Source organism: Lissotriton vulgaris, chromosome 9, assembly GCF_964263255.1.
Source record: "Lissotriton vulgaris chromosome 9, aLisVul1.2, whole genome shotgun sequence".
Taxonomy (NCBI): Eukaryota; Metazoa; Chordata; class Amphibia; order Caudata; family Salamandridae; genus Lissotriton; species Lissotriton vulgaris.
In genome coordinates, this window is record NC_141697.1 from 662,714,870 (window position 1) to 662,741,763 (window position 26,894).

At 46.7% G+C, this 26,894-nt stretch overlaps 1 protein-coding gene across 2 annotated transcripts in view; it reads left to right on the forward strand.

Moving 5' to 3' along the window:
• VASP (vasodilator stimulated phosphoprotein) overlaps positions 1–26,894 on the forward strand; it is an 863,870-nt gene that overhangs the window by 751,759 nt on the left and 85,217 nt on the right. For both annotated transcript variants that reach the window (XM_086938366.1, XM_086938368.1), the window contains one exon: positions 14,191–14,263. In XM_086938366.1, coding sequence (XP_086794492.1) covers positions 14,191–14,263 — 73 coding nt within the window. The remainder of the gene's footprint in view (positions 1–14,190; positions 14,264–26,894) is intronic.

The window sequence follows — 26,894 nt, forward strand, 5'->3', positions numbered from 1 at the left end:
ATCACCCGAACCTAATACCCTCGCTGTTATAGATTGCTTTATGTCACGGTTTTTTCTTTCCACTACCGCATTACCCTCAGGATGGAAGGGACCAGAGTACCGCAATGCAATACCCAAGGTGGCCATGGCCTCTTTGTAAGCTTGAGAGCTAAATGTAGGACCCTGATCAGAATGTAGCGTGCCAATTGCGTATGTGCCAAAAAAGATTCGCAAATCTTTTATAACAGTTCTGGCGTCAGCCGAGCGCTGGGGCCATATCCAAATGAATCTCGTCTTAATATTTATGGGATCGCATTTGTCCGGTCGGACGCCTGCGTGTAGATAGTCTAATGCTGTCTAATAGAGGTATCTGGGCTGGTCTTACTGTGCTAGAGTCAGATATTTGGTCCGGTTCACAACTGCGATCTCTATTGCAGTCCTGACAATCTATTGCAAAATTATAAATTTGCACGCTCACCAGTACTTCGATTGTAAGTCTATTAGAGATTTTAATATCTCTTGGTGCCTCAGATCCATTCACATGTGTGCTTCTTGAATCAAGTAAGCCCTCTGGTTCCTGTTTGGAATTACTCTGTCCCCCACTCCAGGGATTTGAGCAAAAGGAACGGAGTTTGCATCAATTATGTATGTATTTTCGAGTGGATAATTAAGAGGTAACGCTGCATAGTTGCCTTCCAATGAGGCTTTTACTGCCAGCATAGTTTCTCCATCTATTTGTTTTTTATAACGCTTCACTGTAGCTACGGAAGCCGGTTGAACAGCTGCCTTAGCAGCTTTATCAGCCAATGAATTCCCTGTAACGTGAACGCCATCACGTCGATGACTCAGTGTATGTATCATGTGAGTCTTTTGTAGTTCTTTCTGTAAAAGAACTACTTGTTCCCAAAGCAATTTATGCTTGATTGTGCTACCTTTCGCATCTTTGAAACCGTTTTGAACCCAGTTCTGCAAGTATTCATTGTAAGACTGGACACAGTAATACGAATCGCACACTATTGTGGGGAATTCGCGATCTGCATTTTCAAGTGCCATCTTAAAAGCCTGTAGTTCAGCTCGCTGAGCTGTACAGTCTCCGAGTGATTGAGTTTTAGTGACTAGAGGTCTGAATTTTCCTTCTTGCCAACGACCTTTAACAATCGCGCACGCAGCACTATAAGCTTGTTTACCCCCAACTGCGGGCTGTGCTGAAACGTCAGTATATATTATACAGCGTAATGTTCCAGAGGCAGGATTTCAGTCGGCAGAGGACATTCATATTCGTATTGGAGGAACTCTTGCGATTTTAAGTTAGGGTCAAATTCGTATACTACGTCTGATGCAGCAAGAGAATTAACCCATTGTATCCATCTCGGATGTAAAGCTTTAGCATTCGGAATGCTGGCTCTTGTCACTGCCTATAGGGCAGGTACAGGTGTAACGATTATTATACGTTTACCCTGTGCGAGGGCTCTTTCTTTTGCTACAGCAGTTTAAACCGCAGTCAGAATTTTTTCAGTAGAACTGAATTTCATTTCAGCTTGTGTGTACAAGTGTGATTTGTAAGCTATTGGTACCGTTTCTCCCTCATTAGAGGTCAGGTACGTAAATCTGCATCTTCCTGGGATAACTCGGATTACAAGGTTGCGTTCATTTACGCGCGTTTGCAGTTTTGTTTTAGTTAACATGTCTGTTTTTATTGAACATAACATTTTTGGGTGTTTGTGTCCAATTAATTGGTTTGAAATCAGGTTTTATTAATTCGTAGAGAGGTTTAACCCTCTCTGCGTAGTTTAGAATGTAAGTTCTTCCGAAATTCAGGAAACCTAGAATTGATTGTAAGTTTTTCAGCGTTTTTGGAGCTTGGAGCACTGCGCACTTCTCTAAGAAGTTGTCTGCTAGGCTTTTGCCTTCACTTGATAACTCATATCCCAGAAATAGGACAGTGAGGTGGGCAATTTGTGATTTTTTAAAAGTTGAATTTGTACCCTTCAGATGCGAACCCAAGTATGATGGTGTTCACTCTTTTCAAGTGTGTCCAGATCATCGTCTGTAAGATAGATATCATCGACATAAGACAATGCCTCATCATCATACATTTGTAGTAACTCTGTTACCCTGGCTGAAAATAATCCTGTGCTATTCTTGAATCCCTGGGGGAGACGGCAAAATTGCCTCTGGGCCCCCATACTGGAGACAGCGGTCAAATACCTGCTTTCTGGTGCAATGTTTTGACAGAAGAAACCATTTGAATGTAGTTCTATATTTTTTCCGCACAATGTTATTCATTAGTGCTGCACTGTGGGAATTTTGTACTGCAAATGTTTTGCAACAAGAGTTTAGGTGTCTGTAGTCCAATACTAGACGATATGACTATTCTGGAGACGGGAAACAAAGGAGTGTTCATTTGTGAGGTGCATGTTTCAATCACCCCCTGATATTCAAGTTGATCTAAGATCTCCCTGACTTGTTTTTTAGCTTCTTGCTTAACAGGATACTGCCTCTGTGCAGTAGGTTCATTTTTTAACTGGATTTTATGGTGAGGAGAATCCTCATTCCATCCTACATGATTTTTATATAATGCAGGGGCTTGGGCCACTGCCCATTTTCTAGCATATGTGTATTTTTTATGAATTGGAATGTGATTTGAGAAGGCAGGCATAATCATTTCTTCGCCATGTGGGGCACTTCCAAACAAACTCTGGTGACCAGTCTTTCTCAGCTAGAAGGATATCATAGCCTTTAGATAAATTCTCCCAAGAGAGTTCTTATTTTCCTAGTTATGTCCCCTTCTATACGCAGTGTTATTTCATATAATTTATGGGGTACACTGACTCTGGTGTCTGCAGTTTCCACCTGAATGTGTTCATTCGTGTCCACTGTCTCCAGAAGATTCATCAGGATCTTGCGAGCTATGGTCACTTCTGCTGCACTGTCTAGCATTGTCAGGGCCCATTCTTCCTTCTTGAGTTGTGTCCTCAGGATCCTCGGCATGTTTTATTTTAATACTAGCTACCTTCTTTTTTTGAAATTGTAATTTTTTACTTTGATGAGCAGGTTCCTTGTCTTTGGACTTGACGTGCTCTTATTTATGTTCTGACCGTCATCTTCTTTCTGATTTCTGTGAGGAAATCTGAAAAGATCGAGAGGGACGTGTATCATTATCTTGATATCTGTCAGGTTTTCTCAAATTATCCCTATTTCTAAGGTTGTATCTTTTTTCAGAGGGCTCTAGTTGGGGAGACCTACACCCCCGTTCTGGAGATCTTTCTCTCCTTTGGGGAGACCTTCCTCTAGACTGAACTGTTTTTCTCTGGGAGTGGTCTGATTATTACCCTCCCACCTCTTTTTTGGAGTAGTGAGATTATTCTTAATAAAAGTTTTTTCAGGATTTTCTGTTAGTTGTGGTTTTAATGGCTTCCCACCCAAACTATCTCTACCTAATTCTTCATAGCACTTTTCAATTATTCTGGCAAGTTCAAAAGGCTGGTCTGTTATTTCTATTTCTTTTCATTTTTGGCGGATCGCCACAGATGCTGCTTCTCCTTTTATGTTGGCTAGTAATATAGCCGAGACTTGCTTAAAGTCTTTCAGTAATTTCATACCTAGATTTAAAGCAGGCTCTGGACCGTATTCATTTTGAATCTGTCTTAGTACGTCTGGTATAACCGCCATAAACGGAACACCATGTGTTTTTGTGTAGATTGAAGCAAAGACTGTTCCCCAAGTGTTACAGTCTATTGTGGTGCGATCCCCATTGGTAAACAGATTGTCAGAATTCTGTGTTTTTCATGAGGTGTGCTATCAGGGAATACTGCCTCTATTTGAGTAATCTTTTGAGCTAACCAGAACGGAATTTGTTCCTGTTTTGCGGGTAATTTGTCAATGACTGATTGTATAGTCTGTGGTGTAATTTTATTTGTGCTCCCCTGGTGAGGGGTGTGCTGTGGAATTTTTATTGCTGGTTGGACTGTTAAAGTCCGTATGACATATTGGACCAATTGTCTATGTATTTTAATTAATTGTTTTAGCTGAACTAAAAGTTCTCTGTCTAACATATCGTCAATGTCAGGATGTGGTGTATAGCTGGCTACAACCGGCCATGTGACTCCTGGTCTACCTAGTGGACTGAGCCTGGTAATTTTATTGTGATGCTTTAGGGCGTCATTAAACCAGAGCTGATGCTCCTGATAAGTTAGTGGAATTTCAACGTCCTCGAAAGGAACGTATTCCGTTGGAGGTTCCTCTGCTTTGTAGTAGTGGAACTCGCTTGTCACAGCATTTGCTGCTGGAAAAGTTATTCATGAATAAAATACCTCTTTCTGACGATATTCATGTGCCTCTATTACAAATATAACTTTACCACCTCTCGAAGATACTCCGTTATTTATAAGTTTGTAAGTTACACTCTTTCTAACATTTATCGGGATGATTACTGCATCCGGATTGTTTTGTTGGAGACTTGTGTCCTCCGCTAAAAGTTGAGTTGCCAAAGCCTCTCTTTCGTTGTCACTACCAGTCATTTTACTGACTGAAAGTTTGCAGAGCAAGTTTCAAGGAAACAAAGATTAGGTGCACAATATTTTGGAACACTGTCTCCTTCAACTTTGAGCAAACCGAAAACTAATACATAGGATTCTCCTCCTACTAAGTTTTGGCGAATATTAACCTTTCACCCACTCCAGACGTCTATTGGAGTTTTTACGGGAAAGGGGTCGGTGTGAAAAGCACGACTGAGTTACTCTAGTATCTAGCGTTAAATTATCGCCTTACCAAACGTTGGGCGCCATGTAGTGTAGTTCCTTTATTCCCAATAGGCTCTGCGCATTGGAATAACATAAACGATAGTTTAGACGTAGGACTTGGGTCGACTAGGTCTCTATTGAATATGTTAGACTTAATTATGAATGCCAGCTAGCTCAGAGATCACTAGAAACTTTCTCGAATTCACAAGAAGGGATTCGTTTCTGACAACCGCATAAACATGACAACTTTGCTCCCCCAAGACTAAGGAGTATATCTCCAGAGTCGGTGAAACAATAGATGGCTATTTCACTCAGTCAATCGTGCATGCTTAGTTTCACCAGAAGCGCAGAGAAACAGAGAGACAGGCGTTTTCAATAAAAGAGGTTATTTATTGAGCAGTCTTCTTTCTCATGTAAGAGAAGTGAATTGCTACTATCGCAATACTTGTCATAAAGTAAAGTGCATACAGTAAAAAGAGTATTATAAAATAATACTGTAAAAGCATGGTATGGTTTCTAAGCCATACGGTACTTAAAATAGATAAAATGCATACATGATAAAATGACTAAAAATACTGAACTGGTGCTTCTAAGATACGCCTACCCAGGTGTACCTAACCTAAGCTTAGTACATGGGAAGAAGTACGGGAGAAGTAGTTTAAAGTTAAATAGTTTCTGCCAAGAATCTAAACCAAGAATTCTCTACGGGTCTAATCCGTTCCGTACCTGGTTTAGAATGTAGGAGGTCTTGTATCTCTCTCTCAGGACTCGATCTCCCAGCAACCCGCAAGGGTAGCAGGGAAACACTGGAGCTGGATTTCTCGGCAAGAGAAAAGACAGCGTCTCTCTCAGTGCGTCAGGGGAGGGTCGGCTTCCTTCGGCACGTGCTACAGCAGGGCGTCGGGCAAGTAAATAGTCGATCTGCTCCAAACCACTGTGTGTTTTGCTATGGCAGATGCTGGTATATTTTATACCTGGAAGGTGCCGAGTTTGAGGTAAGGTTGGACATAAGACGTCACTAAGAACTCGCAGTTCTTTCAGGACTCCAGGAGTTCTAGGACAAAGCAATACCGAAGCAGGGGGAAGTCCCGGGCTGCTGGAGGCTTGGTTTCTCTAAGAACACGTTGTGCTTTCTAGGAGTCTATGGGAGTACCCTTGCCGTATTTGGACTGCATTGCTATGTCCTAATATGGGTATGATTCTTATGCCTATATAAGGACATGATTTGATATAACCACATAAGGGCATAAATTGGGAATATTAAACTAGTCCTAGATTCGTCCACAACAGCTCCATGGAGTGAAACACCCCTTCATGGAACAGGTAACCCCATGTAGTGACATGAAGTCGTTTGCACAAAGCATGGAATCCCTTTTCCTGTAGTATGACCATAGTCGGGTGATATGATGGCGGTAGTCGTGGAGAGTACAATGGATCGGACACCAGGAGATCAGCCATACGCCTCCATGCATCCACTGTGCAAGTCACTGTCGTGAATGGTGTCTCTATAACATGAGCTGGCCCATGTATGAGACTGCTCAATGGAAGAGGGTGTGCCAGCCAGTCCTCAGCTGCTAGTTGTGGCATATATGGCGTAGATCCCATCCAGTGGTATGCATAATGAACTTGCGCACTAACATAGTAAGTTTTGAAGTCTGGAATGTCAAATCCACCCCTGTCATAGGGCTGTGTGAGGATGGACCATTTAAGTTGTGGTTGTTTACCCTCCCATAGTTAGCGAATCAATTCTGTGCCTAGGGTTTTAAAGAAAAATGGACATTGAGACATAGATGAAGAAATTGGGGAAAAACAACAATTTTAATAGAGAAGCTCTTCCTGCAAGCGACAAGGGCATAGAGACACAGCGTGTGATATTAGTTGTCAATCTTGTGATCGCTGTGCCGTAATTTAATCCGATCAATTCTTCTTTTTCCCTAGACACTTGTATGCTTAAGTACCGAAGATCAGAGTCACACCATTCAAGGGGAAAATCTAACTGAAATTTGGAGACCGCAGGCGTAAGTGGAAAGTATTGCGATTCCCCCCAATTTATATTGACACCCGACAGCCGTCCAAATACCAGAAATTCACGCAATAGGGGGTTAATATTGTGTTGCAGATCTCTAATATATAATGTAACGTCGTCAGCGTATAATGAAATCAAAATTTTACGCTGAAAACATGGAAACGCCCTATCCCGATCGAGCTGACGCAACCTAGTGGCCATAGGCTCAATCGCTATGGCAAAGAGTAGCGGAGAAAGCAGGCACCCCTGCCGGGTGCCCCCCGATATGGAGAAAGCAGTGGACAAGTGGTCATTTATCAACACCCTAGCAGAGGTAGCAGAGGGCTGATGATACAGCAGTTGCACCCATGATATAAATAACTGAGGGAACCCCATTCTCTGCAGGACGTTAAACAAATAACCCCACTCTGCAGAGTCAAATGCCTTGGAGGCATCTAGAAAAACAGCAGCAACTGGGAATTCTGGTGCCGCGGTCTCTATTAGGGAGAACAGAGTACATAAGTTGTGAGTAGGAGCCCTTCCAGGGATGAACCCAGACTGGTCGGGAAGAATGATCTTATCCATAAGAAGAGTCCGGCGTGTGGCCCACACCTTGGCTAATATTTTCGTGTCACAATTAATGAGTGACAGTGGCCTGTAAGAACTGCTGGCCCTAGGGGGTTTACCGGGTTTCAATAGGGATGTTATGACCACTTCCCGCATCGAGGGAGGAAGTATTCCCACTTCAAGGGATTCCTCAAAAACTTCCTTTAAAACCGGCACCATTATTTCAATATAGCATTTATAAAACTCGGCGGGTAGTCCATCCAGGTCTGGCGCCTTCCCGTTCTTCAAGGTCATTATGGCTTCCCTGATCTCATGGATCTCAAATGGGGCACTAAAACTCCCTATGTACATCACTAAGCCAACATAACGCTACATCCCATATAAATTAATCAAGATCCCCTGTCTTTGCGTAGTGTATAACACAGCATAATGTGAAGTAAAAGTTTCAAGGATACCTGTGGTGTCTTGACAAATTACTCCCCCCGGCTTCTCTATCTTTAATATATTAGTGTTAAACCGCGGGCATCGCGTTATCTCAGCTAGAGCCCTCCCCGTACACTCCCCCTCCCCATACCTACGCGCTACCCATTAGCGCCCCCTAAATTTAACTTTCCTGGCAGCCTCCTCTTCGTATTCATATAATTTTGCCCTAAAATCTTTATGTACCTGACCCGTTTCCCCACCCAGCATGCGGCCCTCCAACCTCTTTAGGACCGTTTCTGAATTCCTCAGTGTGCGTTGTATGTCTCTCAGTACTCCGAAGCTTTTGGAAATACAATATCCCCGTATCGTGACTTTAAAGTCCTCCCATATTACCTCCACACTATCAACGGGGCCTTTATTTCATAGAATAAAATCCTTTATTTCCTCCCCGAGTTCAGTCTGAAAGACTGTGTCCAACAAGGCATTCGGCTGCATTCGCCACGTCGGCCTGTGTCTATCATAAAAAGGTATACTAATTGTGATGCGTACAGGGCAATGATCGGAGTAAGTCCTGGCGAGATGTGTAGCATTGCATATGCCTATTCCCAGCCCTCTGGAAATCAGGCAGTAATCCAGCCTTGCCCGTGTCCCCATATGTGATGTAAAGTGTCCCTTCCCTCTTCAGTGGATGTAGTCTACGCCAGCTATCTATCAAGCCCACCCTCTTCCACAATGCCCACCAGCACCTCTCGAGACTCGTTCTTATAATGTACTGCAGCATCAGCTCTATCCTGAGCGGGAATCAAAGCAACATTAAAATCTCTCCCAAATCCACTATTTTACCCCACAAGGATGTGAAAAATTCAGGCGTATCCACATTGGGGGCATAGCAAATCGCAATCATTACAGAATCCCTGCCCATTCACCCCCACACAATGATATACCTTCGGTGGGGGTCTGAAATTTTACCAGCAAGTGCAAAGGGTATCCGCTTTTTAACCAATATGGCAGTGACTCGTGCATAGGAGGAATAAGAAGAAAATGCTTGTACACACGCCCATTTATTGGCAAAGGTATTATGGAATTTTGGATGGATATGTTTCTCTTGCAGCAATGCCACCTGTACCTGTCCAAATAAGCTAAAATCTGCCTGCATTTCCTTGAATCATTCAGCCCTCTAACATTCCAGGATATCACCTTCAGATCTGAATCATCCCCCTTCGTTGCCATACTGCCCTATGTTAGCACACTGACAATCCTGCGTCCTGAAGTTGTGCAAACCGAAAACTAATACATAGGATTCTCCTCCTACTAGGTTTTGGCGAATATTAACCTTTCACCCACTCCAGACGTCTATTGGAGTTTTTACGGGAAAAGGGGTCTGTGTGAAAAGCACGACTGAGTTACTCTAGTATCTAGAGTTAAATTATCGCCTTACCAAACGTTGGGCGCCATGTAGTGTAGTTCCTATATTCCCAATAGGCTCTGCTCATAGGAATAACATATACTGTAGTTTAGACGTAGGACTGAGGTTGACTAGGTCTCTATTGCATATATTAGACTTAATTGTGAGTGCCAGTTAGCTCAGAGGTCACTAGAAACTTTCTCCAATTCACAAGAAGGGATTAGTTTCGGACAACCTCATAAACATGACAACTTTATTTCCCAAGAATAAGAAATCAATCTCTAGAGTCGTGGAAACAATAGATGGCTATTTTACTCATTCAATCGTGCATGCTTCGTTTCACCAGAGGTGCTGAGAAAATAGAGACACAGGCATTTTCAATAAAAAGTATTTATTGACCAGTCTTCTTTCTCAGACATAAGAAATGTACTGCCACAGTCGAAATACTGGTTATAAAGTATAATGCGTATAGTCTAAATAGTATTATAAAATTATATTGTAAATGCATGGTATGGTTTCTAAGCCATATAAAATAACATAACATACATACATTAATAAATAATGACTAAAAGTACTCCACTGGTGCTTCTAAAATACACCTACCCCGGTGTACCTAACCTAGGTCTCGTACGAGGAAAGAAGTAAGTGAGGTGTAGCTTAAGTTTAGTATTCTTTTTCCAAGAATCTTTTCCAGGAATTCTCTAAGGGTCTAATCAGCTCCGTACCTTGGTTTTAGAATGAAGGAGATCTTGCATCTCTCTCTCAGGACTCGATTTCCCAGTAACCCGCAAGGATAACCTGGAAACACTGGAGCTGGATTTCTCAGCAGGAGAAAAGACAGCGTCTCTCAGTGCGTCAGCTGGAGGGTCGGCTTCCTTCGGTATTTGCTGCTGCAGGGCGTGTTGGGCAAGTAGGTAGTCGAACTGCTCCAAACCACTGTGTGTTTGTCTGGGCAAATGTAGGCATATTTATACCTTAAAGGTGCTGAGTTTGACGTAAGGTTGGACATAATAATGTAATCAAAGATTCAGTTCTTTGAAAACTCCATGATTTCCTAGATAAATTAGTATTCAGGCAAGGGGAAGTCCCTAGCTGCTGAAGGCGGATTTTTCCAAGAAATCGTTGTGGATTCTCAGAACTTAGTGGAAGTAGCCATGCATATTTGGGCTGCATAGGCTCAGTCTAAATAAGGGTATAATTTCTATGCCTATATAAGGGTCGGGTGATTTATACCTATATATGGGCATGAACCCGTCAAATTACACTAGTGTCCTAGATTCGTACATAACAAAGTGATATATCACACCTCCCTGTAATATGTCACATATCATACGGTAATGTCGTCAAAGCTGTAAAACTCCCATCCCCCCCACCCACTGCAGCATCCCAATTATGCCAGCATCGGTCGGTCCCGCCCCCCTCCCCCCTAAAATCCAAGAACAATACAACAGGGGTGCTCCCACTGGGGGTAATCCTACCAGGTGGCCCACAGGTACCTCACATCTGCCCAGGAGACCCACAACAATCGGTCAGCCCCCTTATAGGCGTTGAGGGTGTCCGACTCTCCAGGCCCTTAGCACAAGGCAGTCTTGAAAAACCACTTATAGTCCGCAAAATAAAAGGCCTAGCGGTGTTGCATTCTCAGTGGGAACCAGAAAAAGCGGAGTAGGAACAGCACCAGTCTGTAAGAAGTTCATTCCACATCCGACAGATATGTCTCAATGTGACATCCTGCTCAGGAGTCGCGGCCTTTCTTCTTTTAAGTTTCTTGAGGAAGACCTCCACTTGTTGCGGTTTCATGTAGATCGTTTGAGTGTCCTGGTATGTAACTCGAAGACGCGCCGGCTACAATAGGGCATAATCCACCTGTGCTTGCCTCAGTTTCTGTTTCACTACATTGAGCTTGCGCCTTTGCTCCTGCACATGTGCCGTGAAGTCAGGGAAAATAGTGAAGGAGACACCATCCTAGTTCAGCTGCCTCTTCTCCCGGGTCATTCAGCAGGAACAATAACAGAGGATAATTAAAGGATTATTGGCCGGACTGCAGGAGCCTCACGAGATTGTGTCCATTCCGCTTGTGCGCCACCTAGTGCCCCACAATACACAGACTTATTTGGCCCTAAAGGTGTTGTTGAAGGCTGCCTACTGGTACGTGAAAGATGTCTGGAAGGCCCCCGTCCCCTAATATTTCCCCTAAACGCTTGCAACAACACCTTCGTTTTTAAAACCTTGTGTTTCTTATCAGTTCTATCCTTTTCCTCCTGATCTCGGTGTTAATATTCAAAATAACAGAGGAAGAATACGTGGACCAAGTACTCTGACGCCTGTAAACGAGTGATAATTTCAGGAAGAAGGTTAGAAACAAATCTGTCAACAAACAACCCAACTCCTCCTTCAATAGACATATCCTTCCCACTATAGTCTAAAAACATATATCTTCAAACTGGGTAAATAAATCAGACATACACTCATTTCTTCTGTCGACAAGTGGTCAATTTATCCAAGCTTACCTTCTTAGGTGGAATAAGTGAATGCATATTTGTAATAATACGACCTGACAAAGCAAGCATCTCGGCCCAGGGTTTATCCCATCCTTTAATCACATCCCATGTACCACCTAACTCTGCGATATGGTCTTGAGTATGAACCTGCCTCCAAACATCAACCGGAATGAGAAGACCAAAAAACATTTCAGCAAAAATCATTACAGTAGAAGGGGCAGCCTCTGTTAATTCTTCATAAGGAGCTGTAGGTTTTTTCCTAGGGTCAAGCAAATTAGTCTTAAGGACTAAAACCTCACTCCTTTTCCTCGGAGTATAAACCCAATGCTCCTGGAAACTGGCTGCTACAGTCGGCCTAGTGACATTGCCACGCTGATCTGTTAACTCAAGTATTTCTGGGAGATATATGGGATGGACTTCCTGCATCGGAAACGGAGTTATCTGAGTAGGGCTCTTCTTGTGTAGCCTTCCCCTGTAGGCACTTAGAGTTGTAACATTCCCAAATACTTGACCTGGCTCCAAATAGCACAAATAGCTTATACACGATATATAATATCTAAAATATTTGAGGCACTTCTGTCCCAATATGTATTTGCCAATGACTAATCAATATAGAAGACATATGCTCAAGGGCATGTTGCTGTATAAAGGGTTCAAAATCTTGCATAACTTCCCAAACATCCTCAACACCATAAACTCATTACGAGCCCACCGCACAGCCTGGTCAGCTAGTACTTGTTTCTCATCATCTCCTACCCCAGATCGCACCAATGGGCCTATTCGCTCCCTAAATTTTGTCCAATCTCTATCCTTAAACCCACTTTCTGGCGTCTCAGAATTTAAAGGGGTCGAAGAATGCAAGACCATACAGGGAGAAGCAACAGAGGTAACAGCCACAACCGCTGTAAACGCATGCACTGGAGGAAAAGAACAGAAGATACAGGAGTTGAAACACTAGATGTACTTGGGGTCACAGTTTCAAAGATGGCGAGGTCAAAGAAGCAATTTTAACGTGTGAGATTCACTTTTTTCTTTTCTCACTGGGGTTAATGGTGAATGTGTACACTAAAAACAGTGACTGGTACCTAGTACTCGCTGTGGCACGAACACTCAGTACATGGTCTGACTGGTGTGAAGTAAAAGGATTGTTACATGGTGTTTGTCCTTTTCTTCTATGTGTCTGTGTCTTTTTCTTTCAACTTTCATAAGAGTGAGCTACCGATGATGATAAGTGGGTACACTGGTGATTGCTAGCCAGATAACCCCATTGGCGGTTCTACCGTGAGGTGCTCACTCTTTTTCTCCACAATTTTTTGTGGTATGGGTGATGGTTATTTGGCAATCTTAATTTTACCTTATGTGTACTTTGACAAAGACTGACACTTGCGCAGGAACTAAGAGCCTTGATATAATAGGGAAGGGGTAGTGACACTATTATGCACACACCTACATGGATCCTGCAGTCTATCTGAAAAATAAGAGTGTCTTGAGGGGCAGGCCATAATTTTGTTTGGTACTTTTTGAGTAGGGGGCGGCCTGTACCTTTGTTCCCCCTAGGACTCCATGAGAGTTGATGATAGTCTTTTGGTGACACTGACTTCTTATCATTAGTGGTGAACAATGAACGCAGTTGAGGACTCTAAAAACTGTAAAAACAATGACACGTAGTGAGTGCCCCCAGTGAGCTAATGTGAACTATTGCCCTTGTGGCACTTCAGTACTGCAGCAGCGGTACATAGATGGGGACTTACCCAATTCTGTAGACTAACCAGGCTTCAACAGTAACCGGTAGGTCACGCATAAGGCATTGCTCATGTGCGAGGCTGACTAAAAGGAGAGAAACAGAAACAAAAGGAAGTGGCACCAACATCACTTAATGTGCACAGAATTACGTTCTCATAGCTTGTGCTCATTCACATTGTATAGGTGCTTATTCACATTGTTTTACATGTACCACTTTCAACACTTGTAACCCTTGCCCTGTGACACAATTTGGCTGGCCGTGTGTACTAAAGCACACTTTAAGTTGTTGCATAAATCACGGGGTCACATGACTGTACAGTGCTAGCTTTGCTCTTACATGAAACAAATAAAATCAAGGTGCAGAGAGCAGCCCTCATGTGATGGCTCTGTGGTGTTGAGCTCAGCGGTAAGGCTGCCGACGATGATAGGGTCATTCCCGGGTTGTCATGAAATGTGGAGGCGGGAAGCGTTCTAAATGCTATGGCTCAACCAGTATGCCAGTATGTGAGTGTAAAGTTTGTATTTGACCTGTCTGTATCCAAGGTGACTATGAGATCAAGAGCACCTGCCACCCCCTACACACCAGTTTCAGCTTTACTGATTGGCCCACAGGGCACCTGAACAGGCCTCAGGCACCTCCTTGCTTACAGCCTGTTAGATGGAGACAACGTGAAATGTTTAACTTGAGAAGAACAGGCAGCCCACAACCACACATTTGTTTTTTTGTGTTTCTCTTGTACTTGTTCTCTGCATACTTTTCTAATCCAGTTTGCTTGCCTCCTCTGATTGAATGTTTGCAGTCACCAGTTTGTGTGTTTCTTATAGGATGAAATCTGCTGCCGGCAGCAGTGAGCCCCTGACCTGCACAGATGACTCCGAACTGGAACGGGTGAAACAGGTAAAAGGATTATAAATTGGAATTTGCATGTACATACTGGGCTGTTCATTGTCCATCCAAAAACCTGTCGTCATTTCCAACAATATATGTATACATCTATTAGTATTGAACCACATACACTTGTCACCATTATTAACCATATACATATTGTAGGAGAGTAGGGTCTGCTATCCTATGGTCACCCCCAAATTTTTGCTTGTTGCTTCACTGGTTTTCGACTTAATGTGGCTGTGGGCCTGCTAATCAGACCCACAGCCTGCTGTTCTCTCTCTAAATTCACATGCATATACTATAGGTACATAACCCAATTGGAACTGGACTCCTTGTCAGCCCCTGTACCATGCACTATAGGTGCTCAGGGCATAGGTGCCAACAAGGCCTACCAGGGGCTGCAGCATATCTTTTGCCACCCCTGGCTGGTACTTAAATCGACACAACTGGCTGATCACTCAGCTGGTGCATGGTGGTGTAATCACCCCTTGCTTAGATAGATATACCTATATCTAAACCTATATCTGGACACATATATGCCTATAAGTCACTCCTATGGCAGGCCTTAACAATCCTGGATCCAGAATGCGTGGTTTTATGTGAGATGGTGCTCGAGCATGAGCTGAGCCTGTCTGCAGCTGTCCGGACCAATTCCCTAAGCTGTTCCGGGATAATGCCAAACCATATACTCTTAAGTGCATTATAATCCATTGCGGTTATGTGCTAACTTAGGTTTGGCTTTATCAAAACATGTTGTGTAAGGTGTCATACGATTTGGAATACTATCCCCTCGCCAGTCCTGGCAACGGGGATAGCATTCCACCCCTCTAGAGGGAGAAGACATGTTACTTTACTAAAACATTGTTAATCCTAACCAGAGCCTCAGCATCACAAAATGGATGCTGCTGCCACCGACACAGGTCTGACCTCCTGCTGCTGACCGAAACTTGGCAGAGGAGGCCTGGACAAAGGGTTTCCTGTCGCGGGGAGATGCTACACCACCCCAGACAGGAGATAGTGTATTGGGGCAGGTAGGGCTGAAAGAAACTAGACAGTGCCTGGGGCGCACAAGGCTTCCCCTTGCATACTCCGGTCAAACCGGTTCTGGGGCACACCAGCCCCAATGCGACCCTGGACAAAGGGAAAGGGGTGTAACCACCCCCTTCCTGTGTCCAACCCATAGGAGGGACCTAGCAGGTAATCCAGCCCCCTAGATTGGTATAAGAATGGGAGCAGTGCCAACGCACTCAGATTATCCTGACTGAAACTTACGAAACAAAACTCTGGACCCTTCGACATCCTACTCGACGTAAAAGACTGAAGAATCTCCCTTGTGGTCAAGGAGTGACCACCCTGTGCAAACAGGCACCATCCATTACCTCGACGTTTGCTTTGTTGCAGGTCCCGCCGGAACTGGAGCGACATAGATCGACAAGACCCAGCGTTCCTGCCTTCTGACAGCCCGATCCACAGTCCCTGCAGAGCTGAGACCCGTGGAGGCGACCTGAAGCGTGGGGCTGGCCATCTTGGAAAGACCACGAGGTGCTGACCGTGCAGCTTCCAAAGCTCCCTCGAAGCTGTGCATTGGGGTTTGAGAAGCCCCAGCCCTGAGCCACTCTTGCACCGAAGCTCACCCCTCTACACTCACCGAGTGCTGCGTGGGGCCCTTCTGCATCTTTTGGCTCAACGCGTTGTTCCGGTCGCTTGCCCGTTGGCTAGCGGCCCCAGTACCGACGAACCTTTGAATCTGACTAGTGAGTCTGGTTGCTCCAGACTTGCCCTCGCTCCCCTGAAAAGGAGCACCCGCTCTTACCTTGCTGGTCCGAGTATTAAGCGATCTTCGAATCCTGCGTGGGTTGCGCTTGCCAAGGGTTGTTTGCTCCAATCCGGAAGCCGACACAGCCGACAGCGAGAGCCTTCGTGGGACAGCTCGTGATTCACTCCTGGACATCCTCGGTGCCCCAGAGTCCACGTGGCAGCGGAGACCAGCTTCACAACATCGACCTGATTGCGCCCAACATTGCCTGGTTCCTTCCTGGTTCCACCCTGGTCACTGCTGAGTGACCCAGTCTCTGTCCCCTCTGCTTTCAGGTCATCTACATCTTCGATCCACCCTTGGATCACACCGGACACTTCTCTTCTCGACGCCTGCAGCATATTCAGGCAACATAAGACCTACGTGACGAAACCCAACACTACTTGCACCTGTGCACCCGCTTCCTGTGGGTGAGGTAACTCAGCAACGCCGGTGCTCCTGCACTGGTACACACCTCTAGTGTATATGTCTAAAGTTTCGTCCTAGGTCAGTCGGAAGGTTCCTTTAACAGTAACTCTGTAACTTTTACGCACCATTGACTTTGCATTGGTGCATGTGTGTGCTTTAAGCGCTGCACCCGATTCCCGCGGGCTTTTCCCGACTTCAGCATTGCTAGTCCCGACTGCTCCCAGCGATTCCCCAGGCCCTAGGCCTGACCACTGTTCGATTAGTGATACTTATACCACTTTTTTAATATATAGTTTGCGTGGCCCCTGGCCTCATCCATAATTGTGCAACTTTCGTATGTTTAACTGTGCTTTTGTTTAAACACTTGTGCCTCTGCACTGATAAAGAGTACAGAGGATTATTCTAGTAATAAATACATATATTTTTATAATATATAACTTGTGTGGTGTCCTTTCATTTGATATTACAGGATTGTGATTGGTAAAACAGCTTGCTTAACACGACGTCTTGAGTCAAACCTTTAAGGTTGCTTAGTCCAAGCTACCCTTGGGATAGCTTGTCTATAAGGTTGACTTACAACCAGACACCATAAGGGATTGTTTGGACTGATACAAGATGCCCCCAGAATTGGAGACATCATATATCAGGTCAACTTTTCACAATCCTAATGGAGCCAAGAATCCCCTGGGGAAGTATTAACCCCCTCATCTGATGGTTCTGACTGAAGGACCCCATCTCTGCATCGAGGAAGGCATCCCGTAACGGATGTCAGGTCTCTGCTCGTTGGACGATTAGCCTTCAGAGTCTCTGTCCAGCCTGGAAGAAATTCTCCTCTGTTTTCTAAGGTAGAGTGAGGGACTTTTATATGAAGTGGTCACTCCGGGGTTTTTGTAGAATCGATATGTTTTGAAAACGGCTGTTTGCTATGGATGGAAAAAAGTCGTGACCCTTTGTCATGATCATGTCTGAGGTTATGCAGCGTGGCAGGCACAGGCACATAATTCTTTGTTCCTGGTTTTGCGGTAAGACTGGGAAACGAATGCTGGTGGGGGGCTACATTTCCCAGCATCAATGGGAGCAGGTACAGGTAGAGGCAACAGAAGTCAGTTGAGTGGGTATGCGGTACTTACCCTGATCCGCTCCGCTGCTCCGTGCTTGTCGTTCATGCTATGAGGTATTTGCCTGCCCCCCACCGATTCCTGGATCTTGTGTTCCTGCTGAGGAGTGCCACCTGCTTCTTTCTGTGGTGATCTCTTGCCTTTTTTCTACTCAGGTTTCCCGAGTGACTTCCCTGTAGTCTTATAGAAAGGAACCTGGTTGTTCTGGTGCCTGGGCTCTAGCAGGAAGAATGCGCTTCCCGAGCCCTACTGTTGCTACTCTATCTCTGCTCCTGTGATTGAACAAGGAGCAAGTTATTTACTTTACTGCCTGTAGCAACGAAGAGAGCTGAATATTTCAAGGTCTCCTGCCTCATCGAGTTCCACCCAGTGTAGGATCATGGTGCTCATCAGGCTTGGACTTATTTATTTTTTGTATATATGCTAGCTTTCTCTGGATTGCTATTCGGACCTACTTCCTTAGACTGTGTTTTTTCATCACCTTACGACTGTTCCTCCAGTGCCTGTGGCCATCTGCAGGAAACTCGACTTTGTGTTTTGCTGTCTGCCCTGGGGGATGCTGGTGGATGTGAGTTGTGAGTAACTTTTTTATCAGTTTAGAGTGCATTATATAGGGGAAGTTGTGTGTGTGTTTATGCTCTCCTTTCTCTCTCCTCTCTTGCATACAGGGTGCGTCTCAACAGTACTGAACGTAGAAGTTCTGAGTGCCGTCTCCTCCACCCAGCGCAGTTTGTTGTTTTATCTCATTCCCTTTTCCCCAATACACTGCTCATAGGGCAGTAAGATCTTAACTTTGCTCCCTGTGTTGAGTGTTAGGGAAATTGGGGAAAATATCTGCTTCCATCATCCCCACTGGTCGTTCTCAACGGACAGTGGATACACTGACTTCGGATTCCGACAGAATGACAAGCCCTCGTTGTTGACCAGCCTGGGTGATGGAACCTAATGAGATGATGTCTTCGCTCCATGAGACCCTAACTTTCCAAGCATAGAACTGGGACCTATGCAAAGAGATGGGGGTCCATGCACAAGGAGGTAGCGGGGCTATCAAGACAGGGAGTATCAGAGGGCCCTATATCAAGGAATGGACCTTACGCCCTGCTGTACATGCAGAAGACAGTTTTGCTAATCATATACCCTTTCAAGTATCTGAGGGAAGCATTCCCATACCGGGGTTTTTGTCTGCCAACCACACTGCCTCCCATGCTGAAGGCCACAATGTCCCCATCAATGTCATCCAACAACCTCAAATTCCACTGGCCCCACCTGAACGTTTCTTTGGGGATTCAAAGAAGTTCTGAGTTTTTCTGCATCATTGTCGTCTACACTTCCTGAGTAAACCAGCAATATTCCACAACGACCAGGATAAAACCGCTTTTATGATGTCGTATCTAGAGGGGATTGCTGCCAGATGGTCAATACTGCTGATTGAAAAGGACGGACCGGTATTGCACAACTTCTCTACCTTTTGTGATGAAATGAGAACACTCTTTGATAGATGTCCCATCTGCTTACCTTGGACAGAGAATGAATCGCCTTGAAGCAAGGAAACCATGATCTCCTGACTAATATAACAACTTTCAACTGTTTAGTGATTGATACAGACTGGCCACCTGAGAAAAGAACCTTTCTTTTTTATCAGGATTTGCAGGGTGAGCTAAAGGACGTGCTAGCCCAAGTGGTTCATATGCCCCAGTCTTGTGAGGAATTGATCACTCTCACAGTACAACTGGATCACGGTCTTTTGGAGCGAGAACGAGACAAAGTGAGAACGGAGCCACGTTATTATCTACCCCGATCCAGACCTGTTGTGGAGGAAGCCTTACGCGTAGCTGATAGTACAGAACTCATGCGCATAAATAAAATCATGGACACCTTATCTTGGATGAGAAAGAGGGAAGATGTAAACAGGGGTTATGTCTTTACAGTGGAAAGGAAGGCTACTTCCTCAGAGAGTGCAGGGCTTGAACTTAAGCTATTGAAGCGGTCTTACAGCAATACTGAAATGAGTGGGAGACGTCGGGAAACTGAAGAGCCCGAGCAAGACCGAGATCCCCTTTCTTGAGCAATGTATCTCCTACAATCTCTCCTTTTTTGGCCAATACTCTCCGGGCATCTGTAGCGCATATCAAAATGGCGGTCACCCTATGGTTAGATCAGGAACTTCGCCAAAGAATGCCTGCATTACTTGATTCAGGAACTACAGGTATTTTCATGGACCAAACCTACAACCTGCAGATACGCATCCTCTGTGTGGAGAAAAGCACCTCAGAACCAGTGAAGGTTGTAGACGGGACAGCCCTGATGTCGGGCCCAGTGAAATATCACCACAGCCCCTTGTTATGCAATTTGCAGGTGAACACTATCAAAATTTCCAGTTCATTTTGATTGATACTCCCCACTTCCGCCTTATTTTGGGAATGCCATGGTTGACCTTGCATGATCCTATTTGCAATGGTCTGTTCGTTCAGTGACTATGAACTCTACGTTCTGCCAGGATCATTGTTTGAATAAAGAAGACTACCTACAAAGGGTTCAAGCTATACAATCAAGCCATCTAGCAGTCGGATGCAGCATGCCTTTTATTTGTTCTGTTGTATCAGTCCCATCGGAGTATAAACAATATCAGACAGTGTTCGACAGACAACAAACAAGTCAGTTATCCCCTCAGCAGGAGTATGACTGTAGGATTGACCTGGTCCCTGGAGCCACAATACCTTTCAGCCTAGTTTATGCCCTCACAGATCCTGAAACACAGCACCTGAAGGAGTACCTAGAGGAGAATCTCCAAACAGGGTTTATTTGACTTTCCTCCACACCTGCCTCATCGCCCCTTTTCTTTGTTCTGAAGGAGAAGGGGGACCTCAGAAGCTGCATCAATTACCGGGCCATCAACCGGATCACAGTTAAAAACCACTCCCCTCATACCCGTCTTGCTGGATCAACTAAAAGGGTGTTACAAAGAAAGGGTAAACCCATAGGAAGTCACTGGGATCTGGGTACGTATCAATACAAAAGGAAGGGGTCCCTGAACAAATGTGAATGTACAATAAAGTTAGCTTAGTGTCAGAATAAAGAACAGATTTTTTTTTTAAAATCTGTTTATTAGCATAGTGATCAGAGCAAAAACATAGAGTTGTGACTTCATCAATAAATCAGAGTGGAACATGTTTCCGCTTGCAGAGTAATAGTAGTTACATAGTGATTTTGTTATTTCTTCCCTTACTGAATGAGTGTAACAAACCCCACAGGAATCAAAAGAACCCTCTCTCCACCCTCAAAAAACCCTCCCAACACTCCTAATCTGTGCGCATGAACATCAGAATTTACAATGGCCACACCCTCGTTACTGTGTATTCCGGTAATGTCTATCCACACAGTCAGGCAGGGGTAGAATCAAGAACAGTACAGGGACTCCCGTACTATCGTCAAGTGCACCACAGTTCGAAACGGTACATGGAATCTCAAGAACAGCAAGACTTATATAATACATGTGCAACAAATCATTAGAGTCCCCATCGTCCCCTGTTTCAAACATTCCCAGAATGGCAAACCAGTCCAGTGAAATCGGTGTTTTCCTAAGGCCTCTGCGTTCCTCTCGTTGCAGTGCTTCACCCTCTGCCCTGCCCCAACGTGACACTTCCGCTTTCCATAAATCAGGATCAGGTGGCCTAGGTGATTTCCACCTCATCGTGATTGCTCGTTTCGCTAGCAATAGGGCCATGTCAGTAAAACGTGTTGCCACGCTCCTTGTGCTTGCTGTTGGTCCCAGCCCCAGGAGTGCATATTCTAGCGTGAGTGTTTGTGGTAAGGAGCCTGCTCCCTCAAGCAGGTCATTAATAGTGGTCCAATAATAGCCTAGCTTGGGGCAGTCAACCGTGGCGCATCGGGGGCATGCGTCAACTGCATCAGGGAACATCGTGTGTATGCGGTGTGGGGACAAGTAGGCTCTATGTAGTAACATCAGCTGGATGAATTTGAACTTGGGGTTTCTGGCTACCTTCTTGGGAAATTGGATGATACGTTCCCATTCCTTATCCCTTAGCGGTCTCCCTATGTCTCTTTCCCATTTCGTCCTGAGAGGCGTTAGAGGGACCGCTCTCCCCGTTCTGATGCTAGCGGTGAGCCACTTAGTTAGGTGGCCACCCGTCCCCATGAGGTACTGCATCGTTGGCAAGGGGTTCGTGGGTGGCTCCCGTCTCTCGTGTGCCCACCTACTTGTGACATAATGGTGAAGGCCAGCATGCAGGAGGAACGAGCCTCCAGGAACCCCATGCGTGGCCCAGAAGTCTTCAAAGGACAGCAGGTGTCCCTCGGTAAAAAGGTCACCTACATGTGTCACCCCAGCGTCGTGCCAGGACATAAGTTTGTTCGTTGTGAGCGGTCCCGACTCTAGTGGGATTCCCAAAAGTGGAATTGTGGGGGCATAGGACGTCGTCGGGGACGTGTATTTCAACACCTTCCGCCAGTATAATACAGCAAGTGGGAGGAGTGGTGGGGCATCTCTTGGCAGATCTGAGCGAGGTAAGAGCAATGCATGGATTCCCCCTTTATCACGATCTTACTCTGTCATGTTAATCTCGTGGAGGTTTCGACCTGCTAGCCAATAGGCCAACCATTGTAGTTGGCACGCGTAGTTGTAGGCCCTGAAGTCTGGTACTCCTATGCCTCCGGATCCAGAGGGGAGCTGTAGTTTAGCAAGGCCTACCCGCCTGCGCCCGACCCCCACACGAGTTCTGTGAGGAGTGTGTCTAGTGTTTTAAATGTTGCCGCAGGGATCAGGAACGGCAGATTGGTGAAGTAGTAAATGAGGCGGGAAAGCATTACCATTTTGGAGATGGCCACTCTGCCGGCTACCGATAGGGGCAGTGACAGCCAAAATTGGATTTGCGTTTTCATTGCTCTAATGGCCTTCCCGAGGTTGCCATCTATCATTACTTCGGCATCCCTGTAAATGTGTATCCCGAGATATCGGAAAGTGGTGTCTGCCATTTGGAATGTGTGTGGTGCAAAGGGTAGAGGAGCGGACAAGCCCACGTTCGCAAAGGTGAATCCGTAGGACTTGGGTTCGCTTATGGTGAGGCCTGATAATGACCTGAATTCCTCAAATATTTGAGGTATGGGGTCCAGGCTGTCCCGCAGATCATGGAGATACAAGATGATATCGTCGGCGTAGGCGGACACTACGTGCGTCGTCCTGTGTCTCCGAATGCCACAGCGGGGGGCTGCCGTCCGAAGTTTACAGAGCAGTGGTTCGAGAGCCAGGATAAAGAGGAGCGGGGAGAGTGGGCAACCCTGTTGGGTGCCTCTCGCTATAGCTATTGGTCTCGAAATGTGTTTGGAGGTACGCACCCGAGCCGTGGGTCGGGTGTATAGCAGTTTGACCCAGGCAATATATTCGGGAGGAATCCCGAATTTCGCGAGCATAGCGAACATGTAATCCCATCTGAGGGAATCAAAGGCTTGTTTCAAATCCAATGAGATGCAGCCCTCGGAGCCCATGTCCGCCAGGTCTCGCAGCATCAGCTGGGCCAGTCTTCTAAGATTCATAGCCGTACTTCGGCCCGGCACAAAACCACACTGGTCGGGATGGATCAGCTGCGGAATGAATTGCGCCAATCGCGTCGCCAAAACCTTGCTCAGAATCTTATAATCGGTGTTGAGGAGAGATAAAGGTCTGTAGTTAACCAGGTGCATCCCATCCTTACCCGGTTTTAAGAGGGAGGTTATTAATGCTTGTAGGGAGGACTGTGGCAAGGAGGAAGTCCGCAAAGCTTCCAGGTAAATAGTGTGTAAGCGCGGGGCTAGGAGATCTATGAACATTGCATAGATTTCGGCCGGTAGCCCGTCCGTCCCAGGGGCCTTGCTCCTCGGGAGAGCGTGTATCGCCTGCCTAATTTCCGCTATTGTAATGTTGCGCTTTAAGTCTTGCATTGCCTGTCTGTGAGTTGGGGTAGTTCTAAATCCCTCAAAGTCCTCAAGGGCGGCCTCTGAGAGGTGTTGGTGGGGGCCATATAGTTTGGTGTAGTAGTCTTTGAATGCCGTATTGATGCCTATTTGAGTCAAAGTCAATATCCCTGTCTGGTCAATTATTCCCAAAATCGGATGGTATACCGGAGAGTCTCGTATGATACGGGCCAGCAGGGGGCCAGATCTGTCCGCCTGTGTGTGCTGCCTATTAGTGTATTCCCTGTAATCTAATAATCTCAGCTCTTCTAGTAGCTCGGCGTGTTTTATATGTGCGTCCTGCAGTGGTGTGAAGTGTGCATTTGTGCCCGCTGCTTCACTCTCCAGGGATGCCAGCCTACCCTCCACCTCTTTTAGATCATTGATCACCTCCCGTCTCCTGCCCACCCGGGTGGCCATCGCCTCCCCCCTGAGGAAGACTTTGAAGGTGTCCCACTCTATTTGTCGGGTGCTGGCGGTATGTGCGTTCGTGTCAAAGTAGGCTTCAATGGTGTCTGACAGGGACGACCTGAAGACCGTGTCTTCAAGCAATTCCGTGGGCAATCTCCATGTCGGGATGGGAGCCAACAGTCGGCCCCATTGCCAAGTGAGTTAAACAGGGTTATGATCCGAGAGGGTTTTCCCCATGTGCTGAGCTTGGACGATCGATCCCGTCAGGGAACGGGAGCAGAATATATGGTCTATTCTGGTGTGTAGTTGGTGCGGTGGGGAGAAAAAGGTATATTCCCTATCTAGTAAATGCGTACTGCGCCATGCATCTGCCAAATCCCAACCCTCCGCCCATTGTGCCAGTGCGTCAGCCTGCTTCCTGCTTTCGGTGGCATGCAGTGGGGGGTGCGACCTATTCAGAGCAACATCTAGCACAGCGTTGAAATCCCCCCCAATCACCCAGTGGTTATCAGCCCAATCCGCAAGGATCCAGTTGACATTCACCAAAAACTCTGATTGACCTGAATTCGGTGAATACACACAACCAAGCACGACGGCATCTCCACCCAATAAACCCCTTACAAACACATATCTACCCTCCTTGTCGATTCTCTGCTCTAACAGTTTAAAGGGAACAGAATTTCGAAGCCAAATAGCTGCCCCCCTAGAGAACGCCGAATAGGAAGTAGCGAAGAGCTGTCCTCTCCATTTCTTGTGCAGTTTCACATTTTCGGCACTGTTCATGTGTGTCTCCTGCAGGCAAGCTATCATGATTCCCCTACGGTTGAGTTGGGCCAGTATTCTGTGACGTTTGTGAACCGAGCCCATGCACCGCACATTCCAGGTGCACAAGTGGTAAACATTAAGCGGCCCCATGACCGACCGTGTAATGCAGTAATGTTAAGCTCGTGGGTGTCCATGCCAGATATGTCTTGCTGTAGGAGAGGAGTGTCATACAAACAGGTAACCCCTTAACATTAAGGTCCCCAGGCCAACGGGCTCGGGAGCCGAACCAAGATGCCCAACGTGGGCATAAGTCAACTAGTTCCATGTGCACGTGGTGGGGGGAGCAGACCACTCGTGCCTGTCTCTTATTGGCCTGCGGTGGCAAGGTAGCCCTCCATAAACTAGGCCCTTTGGCAACCCACTGTGTGTGGAGAATGAGATCGTTCATACGTTGCCACCCGGAGAGTGTCCAGCGTGTTGCTGCTCAGAACTCTGCTGCCATCTGGGACGTGATCTTAGGGAACAATTGCAGGCTGTCCACCGATCCTGATACCTCGGTGTGCGTGTCAGTGGTGACAGTGACCCTGTCCCCGGCTGCTCCCGCGTCGTGTGCGGCAATGGCCTCCGTCAGCTGCATCACTGATGATTGACCCGTTGTCCGGTTCCCTGTAGCCTGTGCCCTCACCGGTGACCCCCCCCCCCCCCCCCAGGGGGGTTCGTCTGGTGTTGGAAGTAGTGTCCCTCCGGTCTGGCGGGCTCCGATGTCTGTTGCTTCCGGCGTCGGCAAATGGGTCCTGTGAGGCCGGCAGTGTTAGTGTGACCTCCATCCATTCCTCCGCCTCCTCTGGCGAGTCGAAGAAGTGAGATTTGTTACCATGAAGGATCTTGAGTCGTGCGGGGAACAGGAGCGCATACTTCATGTCTCTCTCTCACAATTTGCGCTTCACTCCCATGAAGGCGGATCTGGCTCGTTGTACAGTGGGCGTGAAATTGGGATATACTGAGACATTCTTGTCCTCGTAGCGTATTGGCGCCTTCTCTCGAGCCACCCTCAGCACAGTGTCACGATCCTTGTAGTGGAGAAGGCGCGCAATCAGAGGACGAGGGGGTGCTCCTGGTTGCGGGGGTCTCGACGGCATTCTGTGTGCCCGTTCCACACTGTACAGGGCAGTAAGATCCTCCGGGCCCACCATTTTCCGTAGCCAATCTTCCACGAATTGGGTGGGGTTTCTCCCCTCGCTCCGTTCCGGTATGCCTAGGATGCGGACGTTGTTGCAGCGGGCTTGTCCTTCCGCATCGTCCACCCTGTCCCATAGCTGCTTGAGTTGTTTCTCCACGCCCTCCAGCTTCGCAGAGTGTTCCGTCTGTTGGGGTATGAGGTCGTTCAGCGCTATTTTCTGTTCTGAGACTCGCTCTGCCAGTTTGTTATGATCGGCTCGGAGCAGGGAGAGGCCCGTCGCCATACTGTCTATGCGTGATTCCAGCGCCTCACGTGTGGCTCGTATTTCCTTGAGGAGAAGATCCAGTTTGGCGTCTTGAGATCCCTTCCCTTTCGGTGGGATAATGTCCGCATTGGAGGAGGCTAGTGGGTCCGCCGAGCCCGTGGACTGCATGTCCGTCGGCGCACCTTGGTCCTGGGTCCTGCCCCTGTGTCTGCCCATTGATCTAGTAAGCAGGGTGGCGCTGTAGAAGGTGCACTCACCGGTCACGGCCCCAACAATGGTCCTCGCACAGCACCGAAGGGTGGCCGCGCAGCTCCCCGAGCCAACGGGAAGGAGGCAAGTGTTAGGCAGGTTCCAAGAACAAATTGGGTCAATGGTGCTGTGATAATGATAGTGCCTCTGGCGGGTGTGGTGGCGCCCCGCGAAGGTTCCTGTATACGGCTACAGTCTTGGCCCCAGCAAGGTGATGAGGGGGGGTCACGGTCCGCAGGCAGGGGGGCACGTCAGAGGCCGGGAGGATGGAAGGCGCCTCTCGCCCGGTCCAGTAGCAGGGATCTCGTGGACTGTGGCCCGCTCACAGTCCGCCGTGTGGTTGAACCCTGTGAAGGTGCTTGGGGGCCCCCACCTCGGTGATGAGTGCAGGGGACGCGTGTGGGTGTTCCAGTGCGTCCTCGGTGCCTCTGCCCCCAGGTTGTCGCAGCTCGCGCCAGGCAGTGCGGGGCGCCGCGTCAGTC